The sequence below is a fragment of the Lepisma saccharinum genome, chromosome 28 (genome assembly GCF_977018435.1).
Source record: "Lepisma saccharinum chromosome 28, izLepSacc3.1, whole genome shotgun sequence".
Taxonomy (NCBI): domain Eukaryota; kingdom Metazoa; phylum Arthropoda; class Insecta; order Zygentoma; family Lepismatidae; genus Lepisma; species Lepisma saccharinum.
Genome location: NC_139256.1, coordinates 18,932,187 through 18,959,031, shown reverse-complemented (window position 1 = coordinate 18,959,031; position 26,845 = coordinate 18,932,187). Strand labels below are relative to the sequence as shown.

General features: G+C 37.2%; 1 protein-coding gene across 1 annotated transcript; it reads right to left on the bottom strand.

The window, feature by feature from the left end:
- Window positions 1-1,607: 1,607 nt before the first annotated feature.
- Window positions 1,608-26,310, bottom strand: LOC145980640 (beta-galactosidase-1-like protein 3). The gene is made up of 12 exons (XM_083113675.1): window positions 26,234-26,310; window positions 19,548-19,756; window positions 19,185-19,370; window positions 18,551-18,692; window positions 16,854-16,998; window positions 12,382-12,537; window positions 11,565-11,711; window positions 10,801-10,988; window positions 7,758-8,002; window positions 5,905-6,111; window positions 4,585-4,804; window positions 1,608-1,794 (listed from the first exon to the last, which is right to left on the bottom strand). The coding sequence occupies exons 1-12, from the start codon at window positions 26,273-26,275 to the stop codon at window positions 1,726-1,728; spliced, it is 1,956 nt and encodes a 651-aa protein (XP_082969801.1). The 5' UTR covers window positions 26,276-26,310; the 3' UTR covers window positions 1,608-1,725.
- Between the last annotated feature and the right edge of the window lie 535 nt (window positions 26,311-26,845).

Sequence of the window (26,845 nt, the reverse complement as noted above, 5' to 3'; positions counted from 1 at the left end):
ACCAATATGTACTATCAGCTTTGCTGTTAAATAGTAGATAATCATTAAAATGAGAAATAATTGTGACTGAAAAAATGCAGACCTATGTTAAGGAATACAAGTATCAACTTTAGTTATCATTTTCATTAATTCATGAATATAATAATAATAGGGATGGGACCGATTAATCGGTACTCTATCGGTATCGGCCGATATAGGCATATCGGTGTATCGGTTTATCGGTAAAATTACCGATTATTTTACCGATCCGATATATCGATAAATATCTGATAGTTTAGTGCAAAATTCTGCCATTGATGTTGTAATTTTTATGGATAATCTCCATGCCCTACTTTTTTAAAAAGTAAATGTCTAAATACGCAATTTCTCTTGCACTGCAGTATCTTTGAAACACACATTTTTTAAGGAGGTCAATGAACCTTTCAGGTTCTTCCAGGACCATTTCTAATTTTATATCGGATCGGTAGAATATCAGTTATCGGTATCGGTAAATTTTATATCGGTACTTTATCGGTATCGGCCAAAATTTCATATCGTCCCATCTCTAAATAATAATAATATTCATTATATAATATTTTGTTTGTACCTGAATAATTCAGAGGCATTTTGATGAAAACTTTTCTTAATCAATAATTCAATTTGTATGAAGAAAAATATCTTGTATTTGCCAACCCACAGAACTTAATGTTTTATTTTGTTATTGTTGCAATATCCTTTTATTATTTAACAATGTATTTGGTCCTCTAGGGTTACATGTGTATTTCTTTATCTATATCCGTCCTTGGACATTCAAAATGAAATAGTGGTGGAATTGTGAAATGTACTAGTCTGCACGGTTTTTCATGTTTGTACATTCTTATTTAATATGTACTATTAATTGTACCATTTAGTCTTATATTTTATAACACTTGTACACCTACGTTGGTCTCAAATGAACTGACTGAAATATTGTTAAAACATTGTTTTATATTAGCCTCATTGTGTATATTTGTATTAAATTAAACGTAATGTTTTATTTCTGAATTTCTTTTAAGTGAATGTATGCCTTGCATTTCTTCCATGTAATTAAAAAAATGTGATTGTATGGGCTCATGCATGATAGAACAAGGAAACAAGAGGAATGTTTAAAATGCAGAAATGGTATTAAAGGCTCCATACAATTCACTACAATGTTCGCAGGTAAAGATGAGTTTCAACTGAGGGGGGTGTAAATTTCTTCTTCCCTCTAATTTTTTTGTTTTTTTTACAAGTATCCCCACCTCCCTCTGGCTAATATTGTCAAAATAGTTTCAGAGCAAAAGGTGGATATTCTGTATTTTTTAAAAAAATAGTAACAATGTAATACATTACATCTTGTCTATTCATGTGGGTATATGCTCAATCCTAATAATTCATCATATTAGTGAGGATATCATTGGCCCCAGGTTTGATACCTGATGGAGTCACATAGTAGTGGTTCGGATCCCACTTTAAACTCTAGGTTGAGACCCAACTATCCTATCTGTACATAAAGTGGACTTGAAAAAAACAAAAAGCGAAAAAATAAATTAGTGAGGAAAAACTACCATTGTTTTGCACAAAATATTTTATTATAGAATGTTCCAAATCACATTTGGAAAGGTTTATTTTTGTTTTTATTACAAGTAATTTCCATAAGTAAAAAGTTCTGACATATTGGACATGGTTCCTTTATTTCCAATTTTTCTTGTGTTTTAACTGGTGCTCTTAACCCAAATTTGGTGTATCAGAAAATATGATCTGTGATGATGGTGTATAATGTTCAAATACTATCACCTGTTAAAGAAGAAAAACAGATATTTTTGAATCGCTTGCTTCATATTAGCATTTTACAACTTAAAAATACTGATATGGACACATCACAAAGAAAAAAGTATATTATGGAGCATGCATGTACATAGACATGAAAATAGTGCATCACTTCACCCCAGATGTCATAACCTTTATTTTAAAATTAATCTGAAAAATCAATTAAATTTGCAACTTGGAAACACGGAACATCACCTATGCAATGGGTAAGTTGTTTAGGCAGGGCCGGATTAACCTATGGGCAACTGGGGCAATTGCCCCGGGGCCCCCACCAAAAGGAAGCTGTGAAGGGCCTCCACCAAAAAAATCTTTTAACCAGCTGGCTATGCTTGTGAAAAATTACATAAGTAGTTGTACAGCGTGTCCACAATGAGACTCCAACATTTTGAAAGTCTATAACTTTTTCATTTTAAATTGTACAGATGTGATTCCCGAAGCAGCAGAAGCAGAAACTCAAAAATTTTATGTGGTAACGTTTTAGTGCGTGCAATAGCCATAGTGGCGCTGCAGCAATCGATTGTTTGGAAATTGAGATTCCAAACGAGCATGCACAGGTTGTGTGGTGGTGTGCAGAAACGAAATCACTTATTCAAGTGCAACGAAACTTTCGTCGTGTGTACAATAAGGATCCTCCGACATTCACGACTATAAAGAAGTGGTGTGATCAGTTTTTGGCGACCGGCAATGTTTTGAAAGGACACTGTGGTGGTAAACCCAGAATCCAGGAACAGGTTGTAGAAAATGTGTGGAGGTTATTCGAAAGTAGTCCACAGACGTCAGTAAGACAAGCAGCGAGAGAACTTGGTATGAAACGGTCGACAGTTCACACAGTTCTTCACTGCTTGTCTTACTGACATCTGTGGACTCCTTTCGAATGAACCTGTGCACGCTCGTTTAGAATCTCCATTTTCAAACAATCGAGTGCTGCAGCGCTACTACGGCTATTGCACGCACTAAAACGTTACCACATAAACTTTTTGAGTTTCTGCTTCTGCTGCTTCCGGAATCACAGCTGTACAATTTAAAATGAAAAAGTTATAGACTTTCAAAATGTTGGAGTCTCATTGTGGACGCGCTTTATTTTAAAAATAAAAAAAACAACTTCAATATTGTCATATGTCTACATTCTTCTGGATCCAATTGTAACACAGCTCTCAGTTGATCTGTTTGTAGATATCTGAAGTTCAGTATACTTTATTCCATGGATTGATTTGGCCATGGTGTGGAAATAAGGCACACTTATGCAAACAATCAATTCTCAGATATGATTAAGATAATAAATAATCCTACAAAGTACATGACTTTCTTTCGTTAATAACATTAAAAATGAAAATTAGTGAAAAACAGGCTTCGTGCTGCTATGGGACAGGATCGCTTATCCAATATTTGTTTATTAAGCATTGAATATGAACTTCTTCGTGAATTGGACTTCGATGATATAATAGATGAATTTTCGGCGAAAAGTGTGTGTACTATAAGCGTTAAGCCCTTGGGAATTTTCTTGAAGAAAGTGTAGTTACTACAATTTCCACAATGAACCTGTTGGTAATTGTCCAGTAGATAGACCGTGCATATGTAGTGACACATTTACTCTTCACTGTAAATAATATCGTTTATAATGAATTATGTATGTAAGTACAGTCTACTGCTCAGTTCTCTGTTTCCGTCTGCACACCTTAGTATTTACTATATATTGTAGTTACGGTGTTCACTCTTCATAATATACTGTAGACATTTAGACACAGAATTTTACTGCTGCAATAGCGCTACAATTTTCGTCCTGTAACTTTATTTGACTGCGCTATTCTCCCTGCATACCTATCTGCGATATGTTCGATTGTGAATGACTACTGATTCTAAAATCAGGTCTAACATTTCAACTGCTGAAAATTGGTGGTAAGCATATAGAGCTAATAAAGCTCCTAGTAAAAAATAATAAAAAAATGGGGGGCCCCCACAAAACATTTTGCCCAGGGGCCTCCATAAACCTTAATACGGCCCTGTGTTTAGAGCAGTGGTTCTCAACCTTTGTGAGCCTGCAGCCTGGTAAATTCATTTTTTAAAAGTCAATGCTGAAATTTACTTCATTGGCATGTTCCAGTTTGTACACCAAAAAATTCCAGTTATTCAGAATATTTCCACTTCAGTATATTTGTTAATGAAAATTGCTGCACAAACTAAATTGACGATCATGGTGCCTGTGCGAAAACCTCCAACTTTTGGGGCAGGAAGCAGCGTGCACCCTGGTTAGAACATTTGGTCCATCACCGAAACTGTCAGGAAAGCATTTTCTGTTATCACAGTGGAAACATGAATGAAAAGCCATCTTTCAAGGTGGTTGTCAGCTCAGGCTGCAAGTCGCTTCACTATTCTGGTTCTAACTCAAGAAAGGGCCAACTGTCAATCTCCAAATTTGGAGGCCGGAAGCAACGTACACCCATGTTAGATAAGTTCATCTGTCACCAAAACTGTTGTGCAAATAATTCCTGTTATCGGAGTGGAAAACCGGAACCAAAGGCTATCTTTCCAGCTGCTTGCCAGCTTGAGCTGCAAGTTGCGAACATCAGGATAACCTTTCGTGGCCCAGTATATTTGATTCCAGGTCCCGCTACGATTCCAAGGACTGGTGATTGAGAAACACTGGTTAAGAGTTAGTACATAAACATCATTGAATCAAATCGCTCTTGAAGTATTTGTCATGCAACTTCATTAGACTATAATCTGCATTTAACTTCATTTGCAAAATGCAACACTCACCTCATTTTCTCCCTGAGATAGAAGTGGAGCAGGAACATACAATGTCTTTGATGGGCCAATGTTGAGATAGCGACCAATGTTGAAGCCGTTAATAAATACGATGCCTTTGCCCCAGCTGCTCATGTCGACGAAGGTGTCGGCAGGGGAGTCTACATTGAATGTTCCTCTCAAGAGAGCTGGGCCTGTGATTGTTTCCTCAGCAGCTTTCCATCCATCAAGCCTAAGGGTAGAAAAAAAAGTATCTTACTTGTAACGTGATGGTTGCGAACGTAAGAAAAGTAATCAAAATTTTAGGAAAGCGTGCAAAGAGTCCGGGATCAAATTAATAGACGTACGCTAAAAAACAAAAGAACCAATCAGTTACAAAAGTCACGGTTTCTTGAGGTTAATGACAAGTGTTTAGCACTGTCGCCTCAGTCTCTAACGAGAACCAAAACTTAATGTAGAGTATGCCCAAAAATATAGGATCTATCGAAAGACACCAAGCAAAATACCTTCATTGATTGCTGCCAAAATTCACACTAGATTTACAAGTCAATCTATATATATATATATATATGTATATATCCACACGTCCGTCTCCGAACAATCCGTTGCAATACAAATCAATTAGTTTACAAATTCAGATAATGGATTTTTTTAAGTTTGTTTGGAGTAAAGGGTCAAAACAAAGAGCAATATTCAATTTGAGACACTAGGTCTGAATTTATTACGTTAATCACCCAACGAAGCTCGATGAACAATACGTTCACCTCCACATTTAACACACATAACTGATTTATTATAGATTTATTTTACAAGGCCAAAATGTATGAATTACACCATTGTTATTTGTAAAAAAAAAACAAAAAAACAACAAACTGGCACAATTATGCATTCATTTACAAACTAATTATAAAATATCAGCATTTTTTTCTGAAAATTGATCCAAAAAAGTAAAGTGCTCCCATGTACTTTGCACCATGCCATGAAAGCTGGTGTGTGAAGTTAGGGCCCCATACTTTTTTTATCACGGCCAAAGGTGAGGGTGATGTGATCAGCACCATGCCCCTGGCCTGGCCACCTTTACCCCCCAGAGTTTCCTTCAGGTACCCACTTCATATGATGCTGGTTGGGTGCCGGAACTGCTTGAACAGGTGGAAAAGAAATCCCGGTTCTTCCCCACTGGGGATTGAATCCGGGTGTCTCAACATTGTAGCCAGAAGCCCTATCGACTGAGCTACTATGGCTCTCGATGCCAATATGGAATTAAGTAATTAATCTCTTTCATCCTTAGTATGTTTCATCCTAGAAAAGTAGTACTTGAAGTATTCAGCTTACCCTTTGATGAACTTTGTCGTCAATGGCAGAGATATGGCTTCCCAGTTTGCCAGCTCCTCCCCATCCAGAAGAACAGGACCTTCCCACAGTCCTTTGGCTGGTCTCAGCCACCAAGTATTGCCACCATTATCTCGACCCCAGTTCTCCACGAAGATATCCACAGTTTGATTTCCAGCATCTTCAGGGTCAAAATTGAACTCTAAATCACTGGAAGTAAACAATAAGCAAATTAATTAATATAATAATAAAAGGAAACGTGGTTTGAACAATTAATATGTTGCAAAAATGTGAAGAAAACCAATGCAAAGAGTTCATGAAAGAACTAATTTTCCATTCACAAGAAATCAGTACGTTACAATGTTTCCTCCATTTCTTGCATCACCAGTGATTTTCTTCTTTTTGACGCGTGGAAAATATAAAGTGGTCAAAGTAACAGTGTAATTGCCTTCTTCACTATTCACGGTTATGTTTACTTCCCAAGTCGCTGAATGGTTAGCCTTAAATGTACTTGGGTGTGATCCCTGGTGAGAACAATGGAGGAGCTACTTGAAAGCAATATAGGAGGAAACCTGTCTTGAAAGCCAGAGACCAGTAGGGATGCATCGACCAATTCAAAGTTACTGGGCAGGTCTTGATTCTTGAGTACTGTTGCACCATGGAGTTTAGTAGTAATTATAATGTTGCAGGAAATTTTCGTTCATGAAATGATGCAAACTGATGTTTCATGAAATATTTCCTGCAACGTTAAATCCAAAGTTGATTCATTGTTCTAACCGACACATAACAGCCCTAATATAATACAGGGTGTCCCCAAAGTCTATTATTTTGCACATTTATTATGGGCACCCTGTACTATTTAAGTTCATGATATTTGTTGAATAATAAACTGTAAATATCAAAGTTTTAATTGACATTGCCATTGTTTGTTTGAAGTGCCCCACTGACATAGCGGGCTGTGTTGTATGAAGATTAAAATGTGGTCCCCTGCAAGAGAAAGTGCAGTGTATCGTATTGTCCATCGAAACAAAATCTGATTCACAAATGCAACGAGATTTCCGGACTAAGTATGGGAAAACCCCACCAATGGCACCAGAAGATTGGGTCCGCATTGGATCAAGATAGTAGTGGCTGCCTGCGAACATCAAATGAAAATCATGGTCTATCGTTTGGCGCAATTGCTTGTAACAGTTGCACTTTTTGTGGATGTAGGCGTAATTGTCTTTGTAGCATCTTGTGTACTGTAAACTAGGGTGTTTGTAATTTCCTGGCAGTGGAACAAATGGACTTCTTCAGGCTTTGTGAAAATATATCACGAATGTTCGATGTCTGCATTCGATATTGGTGGGCAGCCACTATGATCAACAACTAACATGGACCCTGTCTCCATAAATTTCTGGTGTCATTGGTGGGGTTTGCTCATACTTAGTCCGGAAATGTCGTTGTGTTTGTGTATAAGATTGTGTTTCGACAAACGATGCAATACACTGCACTTTCTCTTGCAGGGGACCACATTTTCATACAACACAGGCTACTATGACAGTGGGGCATTTGAAACAAACAATAAACCTCTGATATTTACAGTTTATTATACAAAAGATACCATGAACTTACATAGTACAGGGTGTCCGTAATAAATGTGCAAAGTTGTAGAGAGACTTTGTGGCATTTTTTGTTTATTTTCAGTACCTGTTAGAGTGATGAGCACAGCATGCGAGGGCTCCTGGGTTCGAATCCCAACCTGCACATGGGTTCTTTGTGAGTCTCTTTTCCAGTTCCATCATATCATCACTCATCCTCATCATCACAATTAGCCAAAAGTGACACTAAATAGCAAAAATTAAATCAAAGCATACCTGTTAACCCAGTAACCAAAACCTTCAATATCATCAGGACTTGTCAGTGCTTTGGTCTTCCTTACTCCATCAACAAGGATTATTGCAATGTCACGAACATGGCCTGATATCTTGAGAACAGAATTCTCCTGCAGTTGCATGCTTTTCCTGTAGTTGACGTAGCCAAAGTTTTGCCCACTCCCTCCATTTACATCTAGATCTTCCATTGATATCAGCTGCTCTATTTGGACTTTATCGGATGCATCCTGTAGAATAATGCAATAGTTGTTTTACACATTTAAATTTAAGGAATATGTTTAAATTAGTGTAATATTCTGTGCAAATGTACACATAGTAAGGAAACATTACAGACCATTTTTGATAAATGTTGGTTAATGTTCTAGTAAAGATAATTTATATAAATACAGTTATTGACAGTAATGATGCCAAAATATTAATGGGGGGGAATTGGAAGTATGTAAATATTCTATTGTAAAAACATTTTCAATAATATTTGTATTTTTTTTAGCTGTATACATGAGTAAGTGCACATATATTCTTCACTTGCTTGCTGTTATTACATATAAATACAAGCTGAATATTTAAGTAACTAATCTGTAATCATCAGAGACCTGCACAAGACCTGGAGCAGACCCATTCGCAAAACACCGCTCCTAAAATGCCATGCAACCTGCGCAACACCCTTGCTTGAGCAGCTTGTCTGCCCACCTGCCCAGATCGTTCCTGGCAGGCATTGTAGACCCACCGGGTACCTGCAGTCTTACGATACCTAGTAGGTCTCAGTTCGTTCTTTCCATCAACTGCAGGCCCCTCCCTCTGCATGACGTAGTTGCTTCGAGTAGGAACTCCACCGGTCGCACACCTGTCTGCAAGTGTTGCCAAATGCAATAGATTTCCACTACTTAGAAAGGGAACTCAAAGCCACATCGCCAATGAAATGAGATTTAAGAATGTTGCTAGTTTTGCCCCCACACACATTGAAATAGGTTTTCCGTGGTATAGGCTCCATAAGAATATGTCGTAAACAACCAATAATCCAGGGCACTACTGGAACATGTCACGTTCGACGCCGAGGTTGCAAGTATAGCAACACACTCTTCTACTGCGAACACCAGAGCCGTAGCCAGAGAGGGTCCAGGGGCATTGCCGTTATCCCCCCCCCCCCCTTTCTGAAGTTTGGTAAACTACTTCGTAAAATTTGTTTGCAGTGACGAGTGAAAATGTAGACTGCAGAAATTATTTTACTCAAAACTTGATAAAGGTTAAATTCACAGATTACAAAGAACAGATAGGCGTAAAATGATTTCATTTGATTTACGAGCCGAAGTCAAAGTAGCAGGTAGTAATTAGAATATTTTATCTGGGCTTCAGCTATGAATGGGAAGATATTGAAAATATATTGTAAGTATTTGAACAATATTTCTAGATTTTCTGTGTCCTATATTAACTTACGTTACACATAACTCTAACGTTGCAGAACTAAAATCATAAAATATTAAAATCTTCTGACTTTCGTTAAAAGCTGAGGCTGTAAAGGAGCACTCAGCACAAGTAAGGACAAAACACAGGACAACACAAACAAAATTATACTGGCCATGGGGCCAATCGCCAGAGCCTCGTTAGTCTGCAGTCCAGGGTATACTATGTGGAAGACATATGAAACATGGAGCGATGTAAAATAAGAAAATATACAACATGTTAACACTAAATTGTGTACGTATTCAAAGTTTCTTTAATGCATATTTAAATACATTACATAATCAATTAATCAATCTAATAACAAACCAACATTGATAGCAATGTTGGCATTTGGCCGCCATGGCATTCTCTGTTTTAAAAACGTTTTTCATTTAGATCGTTCGGTTCCCAGGGCCGACCTCAGCTACCCCCTAGCTACGGCATTGAACTTGATTTGACTGTATAATATTCTTTAATATATATCTACTTTCATAAAATTTTAAATCAAGGGAATTGCAATTGCCCCTCCGTTCCCCTCTGCAGGTGCCCTTTGCCGTCTGGAAGGAATAATACAAGAAAAATATGAAAACTAATTCCATCTTGAGTATCCTTTAGCCTAGTTTTTCTTGTACTTTAATGTTTGCCCCCCTTGCCCAACCCTGCTAGACTTAATTTTCGTCGAAAGTTAATGAGCAATGCCCCCTGCCCCCTGTGGTTGCGCCACTGTGTGCCTGGTTAAGACACCATGTAATGAAAAACAATAAGTTTTCAATGAGGAGCTTTTTGTTTGCCCGATCATTCATTTAAATAAATGAAGCTGTAATATTGCATGCATTTCCTGGCAATAAGATAAAAACTGCTTACAATGAACTGAAATCGCTAAGTATATACTGTAAATTCTCCTTAAAGCAGAGAGCTCCTCCTAGGACTTCGTAGGATTTTGGAGCTACGTAAGTAGGCAACACTGGCTGCAGCTGTCCACGTGGTGAAGAAACGCCTGGAGCGACACGCTGCCGGAGGGCTGTTTCCTTCCAGCAGGTTTTGCAGGCACCCGGGTCTTGTTGAATGCCCAGTTACCTTGTAAGTGCAGAGCACCTTGAAGACAAGGAACCCGGGTAAAGATGCAAGTTGACTCGTTGCCGTGGGCAGGCGAACAGGTAAACCTGTTCTCGTGGGGCAAGAAGCACGGGTAGGCAAAAGCTAGACTTTGCAGTACTCTGGTAGTCATACATGTACCTAAATGCATCAGATTTTACCTTAGTTTCACAAGTAGTAACTAAAGTAATTGCAGTAATTAATTCGTACTGTCATTGATCATGATTGCTGTAAAAGCATTCCAATTTTATGTGGACAGTTATGCAATGAACTTTTAGTACGCTACACTGTTATTGCAGCAAAATCGCACATGCTACAATGTATTCATACTTGCTAATATAGTAGATTTATTTCAAGCGAATCACAGCTTTTTTTTTTTTTTTTTTTTTTAACTTCTGAAGACTTACAACAGGTTCTGTATCTGTGGACATATGAACACCCATATTGTAAAACATAACTAGTGCACTAATCCAGTTACATAAATACATACCACCCTGTCTATGATGTCTGTGTACGAGAGAAATTCCTGCACTTCCGCAGTGGGGTAAGCAGCCTTTGGTGTTTCTTCAGGAGGGTCAGGAAGCCTCGTTTGCACTTTGTTGTATTGAGCAATGATTTCCTTTGTCCTCTGGTATTTCTCTGTATAATCACCAGCCTCACTTAGAGGGGCATCATAGTCTGCAACAGATATGGTGAATATGGAATATAACTTCATGTGATGGCAATGAAAGTAAGGCTAAAATAATAGTTTACATACAGGCACACTTAAAATTATTGAAATTACTTGTGAATAGGGATTGACCGATGTGGCACCATTGCTGATGCCTCCAATTCATATTCTTTGTTCCAATATAAAATTAGAAAACCTTGAATTCTTCGATTTAATAAGCCCAAGTTCTATGGTTCAACAGCTCAATATCAAATTCCTGTACCAATTTTTCCATTTAGCTCCCCATTTGTCCTCACGATTCTGAGCTCGCCAAATTTTGGAGCTTCCACTGGGGATTGAGCCTGGAACCACTCACACCATTTGGCTACACTGGAACTCAAATGGTCCATTCATCCTGCTCATATATGCAACCAGGTGACTGCAATAAGTTTTGCCTTAAAAGGTTATGTATTTAGACATTTACTCTTGAAGACCAAGATGCGTTTTTCTTTTAGTTAACTTCACTTCCTACAATATGCCAGAATAATGAAGGCAACTTTAGTAGATATGACCAAATACACATAGAACTGCAAAGAATAACTTACCGTAGCTAGATACAATGGAGGAATAGTATGGATGGTCTCCTGAAAGGCTAGCACCATTTAAGTAACCAAAATTGGTTCCTCCTTGAAACATGTAAATGTTCATTGATGCATTGAAAAGCATTATGTGTTCGAGATATGTGGCATATGCTGAAAAAAGTAAAAATATAAGCATTATTATGGTTGCTACAGTGGAAATCGGTAAAACTATAAACCAATTATCAGAAATTATATACAGTGAACCTAAAAGAAATAGATGAAATACTTTACAAATCAAAAACTGTTTGTTTTATCAGGAAGCATTTATTACTGTTTTATAGAGAGTCTTCAAGTTTACGATTCTCCACTTTTCGTTTGTTTTTGTGATGTCAGCATCACCTGAACACCCATGACGTCATTCGAGCAATATGGCCAGGACATGGCTCTGACATTTTGGCCACCAAGAAGTCCGGATTTAACACCGGGTGACTGCTTCTTGTGGGGATACATCATTGTTCCTCCCCTTCCTACAAGTGTGGACGATCTTAAACAATGCATCGCAACAGCTGTTGACCTGTACATGCTGAGACATGTTTGGGGAGAACTCGACAATTGCATTGATATCTGTCGTGTTAGTTAGCCGTAAACTTCAGGACATACTCTTCCGAGCATGTATTTCAGCCATGTTATTGAAACTCTTTCTGTAAAACTTTGGAAATGTCTATTTCTTTTATGCTCACCCTGTAGTTTTTGGTGGTGTTCATTACACCAGTAGCATGGTACTTGTATACTGATGAATAGACTGTGTAAATTGAATGACCATAGTAAACATCAAACTTACTATCAACATCAAGACCTGTACTTCTAGAAGAATCCAGCCAGTGGTCGAACCAACCAGACCAGAACTCCATGGCCATCAGAGGCTTGTCAGGTTGCAGTTGTTGCAATTGTGGAAAAGCATCATTTGGATCACTGTTGAAGTTAATTGTTTTCAGTACTGAAACAGAAAGAGTCATTAATGTGACAATGTAGTTGATACATCTTGCATCAAGTTCATGCAACTTGCAGTTTTAAAAACACCAAACCACTTCTTAATACTACCATTAATTTACATAAATCTGGAATCCAGAAAAAAACCAGAAAATTCCGAATATCAACTTTTGCAGGAAAAACAATTTTAAAAATGATCCAAAAACCTGGAAAAATTAAAGAAAATAAAGTTCATTGTACTTGCCAGGGTTTGGGAATGAAAAGAAGTTGCAGTTTTTACTGTGAGTGTCTTCTTGATGGGAGACATTCTATACAGAAACGTTTTTGTTAATTTGTTTTAAACAGTATTTAATAAACTTTATTCTTTTGAATAACAAGTTCAACTTAACAATTGAAACTTGGTTATTAGCTTGTTGGAAAATTGTCTGGAAAACCTGGAGATGTGAGGAAATTTGTTTTTCCAAAAAGAGTTTGAACCATGACAAAAATAAAACTGCATTACAAATACTGTCTTTTTCAGATAGCTTTAAACATTATCGTTAAAAAAGTTGGTGTTTGAATTTCAATTTAACATTTTTATGTGTGTAGTTCTAACACGTTCAACTTCTAGTAAGGTAGTAAGCTTGATCACGTGGACAGCACAGCTACATGATAACATTGCTTTGTATGATGTAAGATATGAATTCAAGCAAAACAGTGTGGAAATGAAGGTATTTGACGTTTTCATTCATTAAATGGATATAATTTTGTTTCTCACACTTTATTTGTTTACAGTATTTGTATATTATTTCAGCATCATAGTCTGACAATTTTTCAACTTTTTTGTACTACCTATTGCAGTCTCTCCTTAAGTACTGTTCTAGTGACAAAAAAGGCATAATTCGAGAGTGGCAAACATAATAATTTTAACAAACCATTATAACATTATACATGCCCTAAGTATAAAATATAATGTTTTGATCTTATGTCCACACTTATATTTGAACTTTTAACTGAACAATTAATGAAAAAAATATATGTTAAGTAGCTGATTACCTGGCATTGCCCGGGTATTTATATATTTCAATCTTCTATTCGACAGGAAAATAATGAATTCTAACTGTAGTGTAAAAGGAACTTGGAGTTGAACGGCATTGGGAGTGTCGCTATTCATCTTAGTGAACCTGAAAACTATGCATTCCACACTAATATCGGTGGCTTTACATGTCACCCCCTTCCCATCCCCACTCTACGGATGCCAGGGGTGTTTTGGAGTTGAACGGCATTGGAGTGCCACTATTCATCTTAGGGACCCCGAAAACTATGGATTTGACACAAATATCTGTTGTTTTCGATTATTTTTACATGTCACCCCCTTCCCACTCCAACAACTGTGGGTGCCAGGGGTGTCTTGGAGTTGAACGGCATTGGGAGTGTCACTATTCATCTTGGCGACCCCGAAAACTATGGATTCCAATCTAATATCAGTCATTTTACATGTCACCTTTTTCCACCCCACACCTAGAGGTGCCATAGGTGTGTTTGAGTTGAACGGCATTGGGAATGTCACTATTCATTTTAGCAACCCCGAAAACTATTGATTCCACACTAATATCAGTTGTTTTCGATTATTTTTACATGTCACCCCCTTCCCACCCCCACACTTAAGGGTGTGTTGGAGTTGAAGGAAATTGGGATTGTCACTGTTCATCTTAGCGATCCCGAAAACTATTGATTCCACACTAATATTGATCGTTTTCGATTATTTTTACATGTCGCCCCCTTCTCACCCCATCCCCAGGGGTGTCTTGAAGTTGAATGGCATTGGAAGTGTCACTATTCATCTTAGCGACCCCAAAAACTGTGGATTCCACACTAATATCGGTTGTTTTATATTATTTTTACATGTCACCCCTTCCCACCCTCACCCCTAGGGGTGCCAGGGGTGTCTTACCCTCACAGTACTTTTTTGCAGATTGTGAGGCATATGTGCGCCAAGTTTGGTTTTCATGAATGTCACCAATTAGCTTAGCGACTCCAAAAACTATGGATTCGACATTAATCTAGGTCATTTTTGACATTGTAATCTTCACCCCCTCTCACCCCCCACCCTGATAGGTGATGAACTTGAAGTGGAACAGCATTAGGAGTGTCACTATTCATCTTAGCAACCCCGAAAACTATGGATTCCACACTAATATCAGTTGTTTTCGATTATTTTTACATGTCACCCCCTTCCCACCCCCACTCTTAAGGGTGTGTTGGAGTTGAAGGAAATTGGGATTGTCACTTGCTACGCCCCTTGTGGGTACGTACTTACATGTTATTTACCACGACTACAGATATCTTAATCTCAGGGAGATAGGTTCTTTATTTGAGAATTCCAAATAAGAAAGTGTTTTATAGCCAAGAGGATATAGTTAAATGCGGATCTATATTCTGAGAACTATACAAAATACAGAGAAAAATATATAGCGACATTGAGATATATCGAAAATTTACATCGGCTACATTCTTCTTGAAAGGAAATCTTCTTTCTCTTCGTAATTATGGAAAGGCTTCTTCTTCTCTCTCTCTCTTGATTATAGAATAGGCTTCTTCTTCTTTGATTACGGAAAAGGTTTCTTCTTCTTTTCTTCTTTTGATTATAGAAATAAGCTTCTCCTTCTTTAATTATGGAAAAGGCTTCTTCGTCTTTTCTTCTTTGATTATGGAAAAGGCTTCTTCTTCTTTTCTTCTTTGATTATGGAAAAAGCTTCTTCTTCTTTTCCTTTTGATTATCGAATAGGCTTCTTCTTCTTTTGATTATGGAAAAGACTTCTTTTATTATTTCTTCTATATATAAGAAATCTAGTTGCGTCGTCTCGCTTCCATTTCTTTATGCCCTATATATGTTTTCTTTCCCTTTCCCCGTGGGTCTTTCTCATTACTTCCCTGGCAATTCCCCAGCAACCAAGCTATACTTATATAAAGGAGTAGGGTCGGCTAAACTGACACTAGCGCCACCTCCTATGTAACGACCAAAAGGGGATAACCAGGATCGCTAATAAAAAGCGCTGCCAATGGCCCAGTGCGACTAAAAAGAAGCGCAACCGTAAAGTGCTTCGGGGCATCTAATTGACCACAGCGCCACCGGGGAACGGACAAATGCAAAAGCTGATGATGTTCTCCTCGTCAGAAAAGTAAAAAGAGAGATTGAGATACATTTCTGAATTCATTTGCTCGTTTAATAACTTTCCTAAACGTTTCATATGCGGTTATATTCTTAATTCTTTCAAATTACTATATACATCATTCTATTTACTTCTATTATAGTATTTGAACTCTTCTTTTATATATTTCTCAATTTACTATAATATATATAATCCCTCTTCTCCGCTCTAAGTTTTTTATAATTTCCTTCACTCCTCTTTACATAGCGTGCTGCCATCTCTTGTCGATTCCGAGAAACCATTCCTCCTTGCAACATTCATTGTGTCGTCGAAACTGGCACGTGACACACTGTTCATCTTAGCGATCCCGAAAACTATTGATTCCACACTAATATTGATCGTTTTCGATTATTTTTACATGTCACCCCCTTCTCACCCCATCCCCAGGGGTGTCTTGGAGTTGAATGGCATTGGAAGTGTCACTATTCATCTTTGCGACCCCAAAAACTGTGGATTCCGTACTAATATCGGTTATTTTCTATTATTTATACATGCCACCCCTTCCCACCCCCACCCCTAGGGGTGCCAGGGGTGTCTTACCCCCACAGTATTTCTTTGCAGATTGTAAGGCATATGTGTGCCAAGTTTGGTCTTCATGAATGTCACCAATTAGCTTAGCGACTCCAAAAACTATGGATTCGACATTAATCTTGGTCATTTTTGACATTGTAATTTTCACCCCTCTCACCCCCCCCCCCATCCCGATAGGTGATGAGCTTGAAGTGGAACAGCATTAGGAGTGTCGCTATTCTTCTTAGCAACCCCGAAAACTATGGATTCCACACTAATATCCGTCGTTTTTTATTATTGTTACATGTCACCCCCTCCCACCCCCACCCCTAGGGGTGCCAGGGGTCTTACCCCCACAGTATTTTTTTCCAGATTGCAAGTGATAGGTGTACCAAGTTTGGTTGAAATCGCTGCAGACGTTCGAGAGTTATGCCGGAACAACCATAAGCACATACAAACATACATCCATTCTTATATATTAGATGTCGGCCCGTTTCACTTATATTTTTATTGCAAGTTTCCAAGCTCAAAATATAAAATCAGAGATAAAAAGAAATCAATTTGTATGGTTAATTTACAATGCGATTTTGCTTGTGATTCTACAATATATTTTAATTCTTACCTCCAGGCAGACTTCCTGCGTCACCTGACCATGGTCCGTCAGAAGTAACAAACAATTCTTTAAGGCCATTGTCTGTGAAGGACTGTCTGATTGCTTCCAAGTAGTCTGTCGAAATGGGATTGAAGTACCCATATTCATTTTCTATCTGCGAAAAAAAGAGGCTAAATCATAAGCTGATAATTAATAATTTTTTATGAGCATGAACTAGCTAGATGATGCTCTATAGAGGAGGTGCAATGTTCTAAACTGAATGGTGAACAGCCTTTTGAGGGCCAAGGTCTGTCCAGCTATCTTGCATTGGGTGATGCATGGTTATTCAAATAGCTAACCAATTGTAGAGCTTATTTCCCAAGTGATGCATCACCATCAAATACAAAATAAATATGTGTAATGAACAGGTCAGTCAAGTAATGAAGGCTCGTTAGTTATTGGCAGCATTGAAATTGGACTGTTTGGAAATAAACTCAACCTGGAAATAGTCAGTTTTCTCAACCCACTTGCAATAGTGTGTTCACAAAGTGGGCATAAACCCTCCCCCCCCCCTTTATTTTCAACATTACGATGGTTATTGTTTTTTGATTTTGATTTGATTTAGTTTATTTTACTTCTCGTTTTGTGCCTCTTGGCTAATTTGCAAAGATGGGGATGAGTGATGAAATGATGAAATTGATGAATGGACATTCACAAACAACCAAGCCCGACCGGGATTCGAACCCGGGACCCTTGGCGTCGCAGCGCGATGTGCTAACCACTCGGCCACAGGGTCGGGCAATGGTTATTGTTGAATGCTTGATATGGACACATACTTGATGGTTTAAGAGTCCAGAGCATCGGTATGGAGATCATCATTTTCAAAGCATAGCCAAATTCTGCACAATGTTCTGACACACTTTGTGTTGCAAGTGTGTCACCTGACTTGCGTTGTGCGATATTGGTTATTTCTGACTGTCATTGATTATGAACCTCCCAGACGTGAGGTCGGGACTTCTTGGAGGCCAGGCTAAGAGAGCTGGGTAATCTTCAGAACCTCTTCCAACTCGTTGCCCGGGAAATGTCTTTTCAGGTAATGACACACTTGCAACACAAAGTGTGCCGGAATATGATGCAGAATTCGGTTGTGCTATGAAAATGATGGTCTCCATACTGATGTTCCAGACTCTTAAACCATCAGGGGCGTGTCCATATCAAACATTCAACCATAACCATCATAGTGTTAAAGATAAAGAGGGGGGGGGGGGTATGCCCACTCTGTACATCATTTTAAAAATAAACAGAATGATGAAAACATAAGGAAGGATCATAGTAATGAGGAGATGACAGTCAGCTCAAAAGAAATTGGAGATATGAAACTTTAGAAATAAGTTTTTCAATTATACTCATGATGAAATTTTGGCATTGGGATTCATCCAGACCTGTTCATATCAAAGGTAAGACAGCTAACTATTTGGCTACACCAGTTCAATAGTAGATAAGGAGTGAGCAAGGATTATTCTACCATGGCCAACTAAGTTCCTACCAATCAATAATTGCCCCATAATAAGGTATAAGTAAAGCAGCAGTGTATGTGAATATGCATGAACATTGTTTAATTCTAAGCACAGATAAACTATTGTTTATCTGTGATAGAAGTTTTTCCATTAAGTAAATGTAAGCTAAATTACATGGTACATTAGTTATTAATAGAACATGATTCTTACTTGGAAAATTATGATCGGTCCACCTTCTGTAAACTGTAAGTTTGTAAACAGTGGAAGAACTTTGTTAAAGTAGATCTTCATTCGCTCAATGTAATTTGCATCATTTGTTCGTGTTCCGATTCCAGGATACCTCACAAGCCAACTATAAAAATGATGAAACAAGATTAATAAAAAGTAATAATTAATATGTATTGGTATAAGTTATTTAGTTAAACAGGTTTTTTACGTATTGGAAAGAAATCAATTTCATTAATACTTCCAACTATATTTTATTTTATCTATGCATGGGCAGAAGTAATTAATTCATTGTCCAAAATCACAAACATTTCATAAAACTTAATTTCTTGTTTGATATTATATGGTATTGTTATTCAGTGTGCTCAATTCTACAGTCTTGTGATGTATTCAGATAATTTTCAACTTCAAAAATATTAATTCTTCTTTCCAATTTTTGCATTACTATTAAGAAGTGTATGCTTTAATATTACTCAGCAATAAATAGTGAAATTTATGGATTGTCAACATGAACACTGGTTGAGCTGAGTAAATCAATTGATTATGTACAGAGTATTGAGACTTAAAATATAACAGGTTTCTTAATACCGGTGTATTATCTAAATAAATGTAGGCTTACCTTGGAAACCCTCCGAATTCATATTCCGAACAAATATATGGACCTGGACGAACAATCACAAGTAAGTCCTCCTCTTGAGCTATCTGAATGTATCTTGTGACATTCAGGAACTTAGACATGTCATTGTCTCCATCCCCAAAGTCATACACATCCATTTGCGGTTCATGAAGATTCCAAGGGATATAGCTAAAATTAAGTACAGTGAATGTTAGTATAGAGAAAAAAATTAACTGTTGAAAAAGACATTTATTTTCTACAAAATTGTTAGTGGAATAACAAAAATAATCTTGTTGACAGCTCACTGACTGTTAAAGTGTGAAGAAACAAATTGTGAGTGCACTAAAAGATTAAAAATACATTTACGTCTCAACAGCGACGAGTCCTGCGGCTCTAGCCTTCCTCAAGCTGCTCCTCCAGTAGTCTGGGTGCACCCTGAAGTAGTGTATGGTGCCACTGTAGATCGAAATGTCTTTCCCATTTAGCTTAAAGCCTTCAGCAGTTGCCTCCAGTCCACTCTGGATGCCTGCTTCGGTGTAGTACTCATATAGCGTTGGAAGCTCTTGGGCTACCACCTGGAAAATAAGAATCATCTATTGTGAAACGATGGGTTAGAAAAAAAAAAGGCAAGAAGCCTATTAGTTCGATAGTAGGCAACAGAAAAAAAAGGTTGGTTAATTAGCATTATATAATCAAATGAAAAAGTGAGATAGCTCGAAAAATTGAGTGTTAAAAGCAGGAACGAAGTCAGTGTTTAATGTTTCATATTCTGCGACAAATGGTTCCATGAGTTTTCAAATATCCTAAAAAAATATATGTGCGAGGTTACAGAATGTAAACCTCATCACTAAACTCCCCCCCCCCACCTAAATTTCAAAGATTTTTCATAAACGAGGTGTGTAAAAGTTAACTTCAAAATAGAGTAACCGTTTCAGTATGTTTATGGAATGAAATGTGACAAAATAAAGAAAAATATGTTTGTCAGGATATTCACTCATGTTGTGTATCAAGTTGCCTCTCCCCAATGATAATAATACAAATTGGCAATAAAATTGTTTATTGTTATTAGTTTACAATAGTTATTATTAGTTTACTATAATTATTATTTCTCTAGCCAATTTTATGTAAATGACCTACACTGTTTTAAAAAAAATCCTGGTGATGACCATTTGTAAAACTTTTTTAAAAAAAAACATTTAATGTATTGAATCAAGTGCTTTTGGGTTACCAGTCAGGGTAAGTTGACATTAGCATTTAACATAGCACTTGAAATACCTGTTACCTGTGTGATGGTCACCCTTCCCTCGTTTAACTGTGAATTTGGCAGCTAAGTGTTCAAATTCCCCTCATAAAGGAAATGGCGAACTGTGGTTGGCAGAGAGCAAAGCATGTGCAATCTCCAGCTGCCCTTTTAGTGGGTGGAAGCACTCATGTGATGGCTGCCAAGGTCTTCCAGCAGATGACACACCACCACATGGTCGGAGCGGTACCATGATAAACCTTCTGAGATATATTGGGTTGATGCATAAGTCTGTAGCATTTGTTTGATATGGCAACACAGTGGTGTTAGGAGTTTGTATATCGTTTAATGTTCATCAATTGGAGTGGTATTTTTGTGCTTGTGAATAGCCATTGAATTTTACCGATTTGAAGAAAGATGGTGTTATTTATGGGCTAAAGATTAATAAGTGTCCAGTAGGGGAAAAAAACATTTTCGACATATTCTTCTGTCTGAGTTTAACATAGGGGCAAAGGCAGCGGAGGCGGCTCAAAACTTTTGTCCCTTGTACGAGAAAGCAGGCAAGAAAGTCATTACAAATTCAGCATTTTTGACTTAAGCATTTTTCCACATTCAGGAAGATCATCGGGCTTTAATGAAGACAGTTTAAATGCTTTAATCAACGAGGATCCACATCAGTCGACTCGAGAATTAGCAAATGTGATGAACTGTGACCATTTAACCATCGTGCGACATTTGCATTCCATGGTAAGGCTCAGGATACCACATGCTTTAAATGAAAACAACCAAACCAGCGACTAGACCAGGAGGACAGCATCAAGTGCTGTGACACGAAATGCACACCCACACTCCGCTAACATGACAAAAGCTGCTATCCAGGAGCTTGGTTGGGAAGTCATTCTACATTCTCCTTACTTCCCCGATCTTGCACCCTTGGATTTCCACATTTCAGCTCTCAATCCATCAATCTTCAAAAAGGCTCCTTTGGTGACGAAAATGCCCTTCAAACTTGGCTTGAATACGCTTTTAACCCTGAATCAGCTGATTTCTTCAGGCATTGAATTGAAAACTGCTGACATTGTTTATGACTGTTGGTAGACAGTCATAGACAATTTGTTTATGACTGTTGGTAGACAGTCATAGACAATAAAGGAAAATACATTGCTGATGAATTTATGTATTTTGTTCATCTCAAATTAGTATAAAATAAAAATACTTTTGCCACGGTGAAAAAAAAACGCTACGAACTTATGCATCAACCCAATAGTAAAAGCCAAGAGCAATTGTATACATCCACATATGCCTACAGGCACAGTGCAAATTAAGCTTTTTTGCTTGGGGGGAGGGGTAGGATTTTCTTTGGTATACAAAGTTGTACATGTTACCAGTCTGTAAACTAAACTAAGTACTTGAGAACATAGAGTTCTAACCTAGTTTATTTTATAACTTTTACATGGAATTTAGAAACAGTATTCTAAACAGCATTCTAAGAAAACCAAAACGCATACACAAAAAGAGCTATCGAACTAGTAACACTTAAAATTTGACCAAATTTATATTGCCAAGATAAGATAAGATTTATTTCATCCATGAATCACTTATTTGCATATATAGGCAGTGATATCGGACATGTCAGTTTGTTTACATTATCATAAACAATGCAGTATAATAAAACAATGAAATAAAATTTATGGTTACAGTAGAATATAGTAACATTATAATACAATAAAACAATGTCAATATAATACATGGTAAATGTGGAATATAATAAAATATCATTGAGTACAACATAATGCTGATCACATCACCCCCAATCACGACCGGATCAAGAAAGTGTGGGGCGTTACCCCCACACCCCCTATACGCCTTCATGGCATGGTGCTATGCACAGGGGAGCACTTTACCTTTTTACAACATAATGTAATAAAACTCTGCAATGAAAATGTTATCTTTCACCAGTAACCACACCATGTTTGGAGTCACTGATTGAGAAGCCTCAATATCAGTATAGCATACGAACTTTTACAATACCTATCTTGCTTTTAATAAGATCTTATTTAGCGAAAATTGTGAAGAAAAAATACATATACATACGTACATATATTATTGCACGCTTAGATATTCATCAACAATTGAGTAAAAACAGTGTTCCAGTAAGTATTTGTACAGTTCTTTCTTAAAAGCTTTGCAGGTTTCAATGTTTTTTATGTGGTTTGGAAGGTTGTTATACAAGAGAGTCCCTGAGTACTTAGTTCCTCTTTCATATAGAACTGTATTGTGTACAGGTATTAGTAAGTTAGTTTTATTTCTTGTGTTGTAATTGTGTATGACATGGTGGCACCTAAACAAATCATAGAAGTTTGCTTTTACACAGCAGAGCAGGCGAAAAATGTACAAGCATGGGAATGGCAGAAAACCTAGATCCCTGAACAGCTTTCTACGTGGTTCCTTTGGTCTTGCCCCATCATGATTCGTATAACTTTCTTTTGTAAGATAAAGATTTGCTACTCTTGTACGCATTTCCCCAGAATATAATTCCGTATGTTAACAAGGATTGAAATAAGCTGAAATAAATTGTTTTCATTGTCTCCAAATTTGTGGTAAGTTCAAACTTAATGTCCACCTAACCTACCTGCAAGTTTCTTGTAAACATTTTAATACATGTAAAATATCCGCACTATGCCATGAAAACTCAAGCGGAAAACAGCTTGTTGTGTCTTGGATCGGTGAGGTTGGTCTATTGCAGAATGGTGTCCTTCTTTAATCCACAAGGCTGCAAACTTTTTGGCAGAGAAAACTTTGATGACTTAGACTACTAATGGACACAAATGATTTTTCAGTTGTGTTTGTTACATAATTAAGATGTGGTATACTGTATGCTTTTAATTCCATTTTCTTTGAGGGGGATAGAAACATCCCTAGCAGGGATAAAAATAATTTTCCTTTGCTAGGAATAAAAAAAATTGTGAGGGGGAAATCCCAGACTGCCCCGTTGATTCGCACACTGTCTACAGGTGTATTTCATTTGCACATATTTAATTTTTAACGTGGCTTTAACTTGCCATCCTTTGTAGCTTCCATCTGATTGAACAAAATTTCCAGTGAATAGTACATGTGAAGTTGGATAATTCAAATTAGTCGGTAATTTGAACGGAAGTTTATTCCCCTTGATATGATCTTTGATGATACATGTTTTTTTTTAAATTCGAATTTTGGATAATTTTAACTTTTTCGTATCCCCTTGGAGTTTGAATCAAAAAGAGTCCGCTGTATATGTGTATAGCCTTGACATTTTTTTAAGCACATGAAGAGCTCAATTTGTGTTCTGGAACTGTAAGTACAATTTAATCAATTTCTGGTGTGGTTATTTTGCTATGACCAGCAAATTCTCTTTATGATCATATAATTAATAGCTAGAGTCGAAGAGATGAAGTGCTGGTCTATGTGGCAGAGTGGTTAATACAATACATTACCAATTGTACATTTGCATTCTTATCAACACAATTAAAATGAAGCAGTAGAAAATTATGCAAAATAACTATAACAGAAATTGATTAAATGGTACTTACAGTTTCAGAATTCCACTACAAGTGCTGGAAACTTGTGGCTGAGAGGATGTTTGCTCAAGCTTTATGATAGGTGATGATAGGTGAGGGATGTTTGTTTGGTATAACTAACTAACTAACTCTCTAGCCTTCTTCAACTGGAAGGTTCATGGCTGCAGCAACACAGGCCTTCCATCTGTCCCTATCCTGAGCAAAATCTATATACTCTTTTCCATTCCTGCCAATTTCCTATAGGTTCATCTCAACATTATCCCTCCATCTTCATCTTGGTCCTCCTACTGATCTCTTACCATCAGGTTTCCCAACAAGAATCCTGTAAACTCTTCTTTTTTATCCCATTCGTGCCACATGGCCTGCCCACCTAAGTCTTCTTGATTTAATCATTCTAATAATATCTGGACATGAATACAAATTATGTAGTTCTAAATTATGCAACCTTCTCCACTCACCTGTCTCCTCATCCCCTTTAGGCCCAAATATTTTCCTAAGGATCTTATTTTAAAATACTCTCAATTCGGTGGCGACTCGTGGCTCTTTTGGAGTGTAGGAAGAAGCTATGGTAAACTGAGGAAGGTTTCAAAAATGCATTCAATTACAGTCGCAAAAATCGCTTGTACTATCCATTGCATTTAGAATGTTACCTTCAGATTCACGCACAAGGTAGGGCAAGGGCCCCTTGCCCTCTTGAACTATGAATTTTTTTAATGTGAACCTATAAAATCCAACGAAAATAGTATTGACGATATTTCAGATTTTGCAAGAATTTCGATTTTGTCCCCTCTCACTGTCGTGTGGATTGAGGATAATAAAAAGTGCTGCATAAACTCTGAAATTATGCTAAATGCTTCTAAAATGTGCTAGGATTTATTATTAATTACTTTCTTTTGGGTAACTGCAGTTTTAAGATCAATTATGCATATACTTTTCGAGTATTGAACTTGCGTTACAAAATTGTGTAGAATGGCTCAACAAACGAAATGGGTTCAGCATAGAATCCAACCATCTATCGATTTACTGCCGTATAATCTCCTCAGCAACAAAATCGACAGGATAAAGAAAATATAAGAGGATGGATCGTCACATGGTTGTAAAAAAAGCATGTCGCTGTGTATGCATACTCCCTTTCATTTGAAACAAGTCTGCTGGTGAAGTATAAATAAGATTTGGACGTAATTTTATTTCTATTTCCTGAAAACATATTCCTTTGAATTCGATTTCCCTCTCCCAGGGAATCGCGTTTGCTGATTATGCTAGATTTCACCATTATGCCAAAAGCAGGATGCTAGGGGCTAATGAAGATCAAACTGTACTACGTTTAGTACCATTTTGTTGGGATTGGCACCACTGATTGTAGGAACCCCTCGATGCTTCCTTGCTGGATCTATAAAACCGCAACATTCCCACCTGTCCCTTTTCCACTCCTCACCCATCTGTCTGTAGGATGGCCATCCATGTTCCTCAGCGAGCTGCAGCCAAGCCTGTGTGTTCATTGTCTTTCGTCAGCGGCTGGAAGGAACGGCACTGTCAACTCTTGACAGTAGCTAACCTAGTCAATTGTACGTACATTGCGCTCATAATTTTATAAAGTGCATTATTATTAAACTCCTAATAAGTAGGGAACTGGAAGCAAGTATAAATGAACTGTAGGAAGTTCCTCACTTCCTACATGGAGGAATCACCCCTGTCTCAATTTATGTTCCTCTTTCAATGTAAGGGACCAAGTTTCACATCCATATAATATTACAGGCAAAATTACTGTTTTGTATATTTTAACTTTTAGTTTCTTAGATATTAAACGAGATGACAAAAGTTTATAAAGAAAAAAGTAACATGCATTTCCTGAATTAAGTCTGTTTTTTATTTCCTCTTTAATATCATTTTCATTTGTTAGTATTATTCCTAAGTACTTGAATTAGGAAACTGGTTCAAATGAGATGTTATCAATAATTAGATTTTGATTATTGCCTTTAAGCATATATTTAGTTTTCTCTCTGCTAACTTCCAAACCTATCTCTTTAGCTGCTTTGAAAAGTATTTTAGCATTATTCTTAATTGTATTTACATCATGTGGAAATGTGTGGAAATATGTGGAAATGTAAAAAAAATTAATTAAATAAAATGTTATATGATTTATATGGTGAAAAACAAGCATATATAATGCGGGAAAAACAATTCCTCGTCTGATGTCAGAACACAAGGTTGTCCTAAACCTGTGATCTGACACCTCATTATGAAATGTAACTCACCAGCTGCAGCAGCAAAATAGCTTCTATACAACGTAGCCACATGTTCACACTCTGCAAAGTTGAGCTATTGTGATCCAAGTGATGAATGCTAATCTTTTAGCGAACAGTCGTTTTTGTAACCTTTTGTGGATAACAAATGTAATTCACTCTCAAGAAGGTCATTGTGATAAGATATCAGATCATGCATAAAAGGATTCACCTTCTATTTTAAATAATATTATTCTGCTGGTCATTGCTGTTATCTGTTTGGTAACAAGTGATTTCAATCAGTAGGTGAGGCTTCTGGTACTTGAGTCTTGTAACAAAGCTGTTGATATGATTGGTTGTAAGGTTCATAACATATTTTTCTCATGAAGTTTGATAAATTATATAAGAGGTGCTATAGACATCTTATCTTAGTGCATTGTTACTAACAAACTTTTACCACGAAAACAGTTCAGGAATGTGATTATTGAATTTCTGAAGTATAGTTCTGGTCAAATTTAAAGAAAGTTGGACGTCATCTTCCTACCAATCTTGATGAGGCATGTGGCCACCACAAGTGCGTGTGGTTGTCCTTATAAGACTTGGTAACGTCGAAGGGATGTTAATTGTTTTACAAATAATAAAATT

Coding starts and splice junctions, on each gene's coding strand:
- LOC145980640 (XM_083113675.1), bottom strand. CDS start 26,275: ATGTGGCTACGTTGTATAGAAGCTATTTTGCTGCTGCAGCTG. Junction 12,538..16,853: donor CGCAGGAAGTCTGCCTGGAG/GTAAGAATTAAA, acceptor TTTCTGTTTCAG/TACTGAAAACAATTAACTTC. Junction 10,989..11,564: donor CTCCATTGTATCTAGCTACG/GTAAGTTATTCT, acceptor TATCTGTTGCAG/ACTATGATGCCCCTCTAAGT.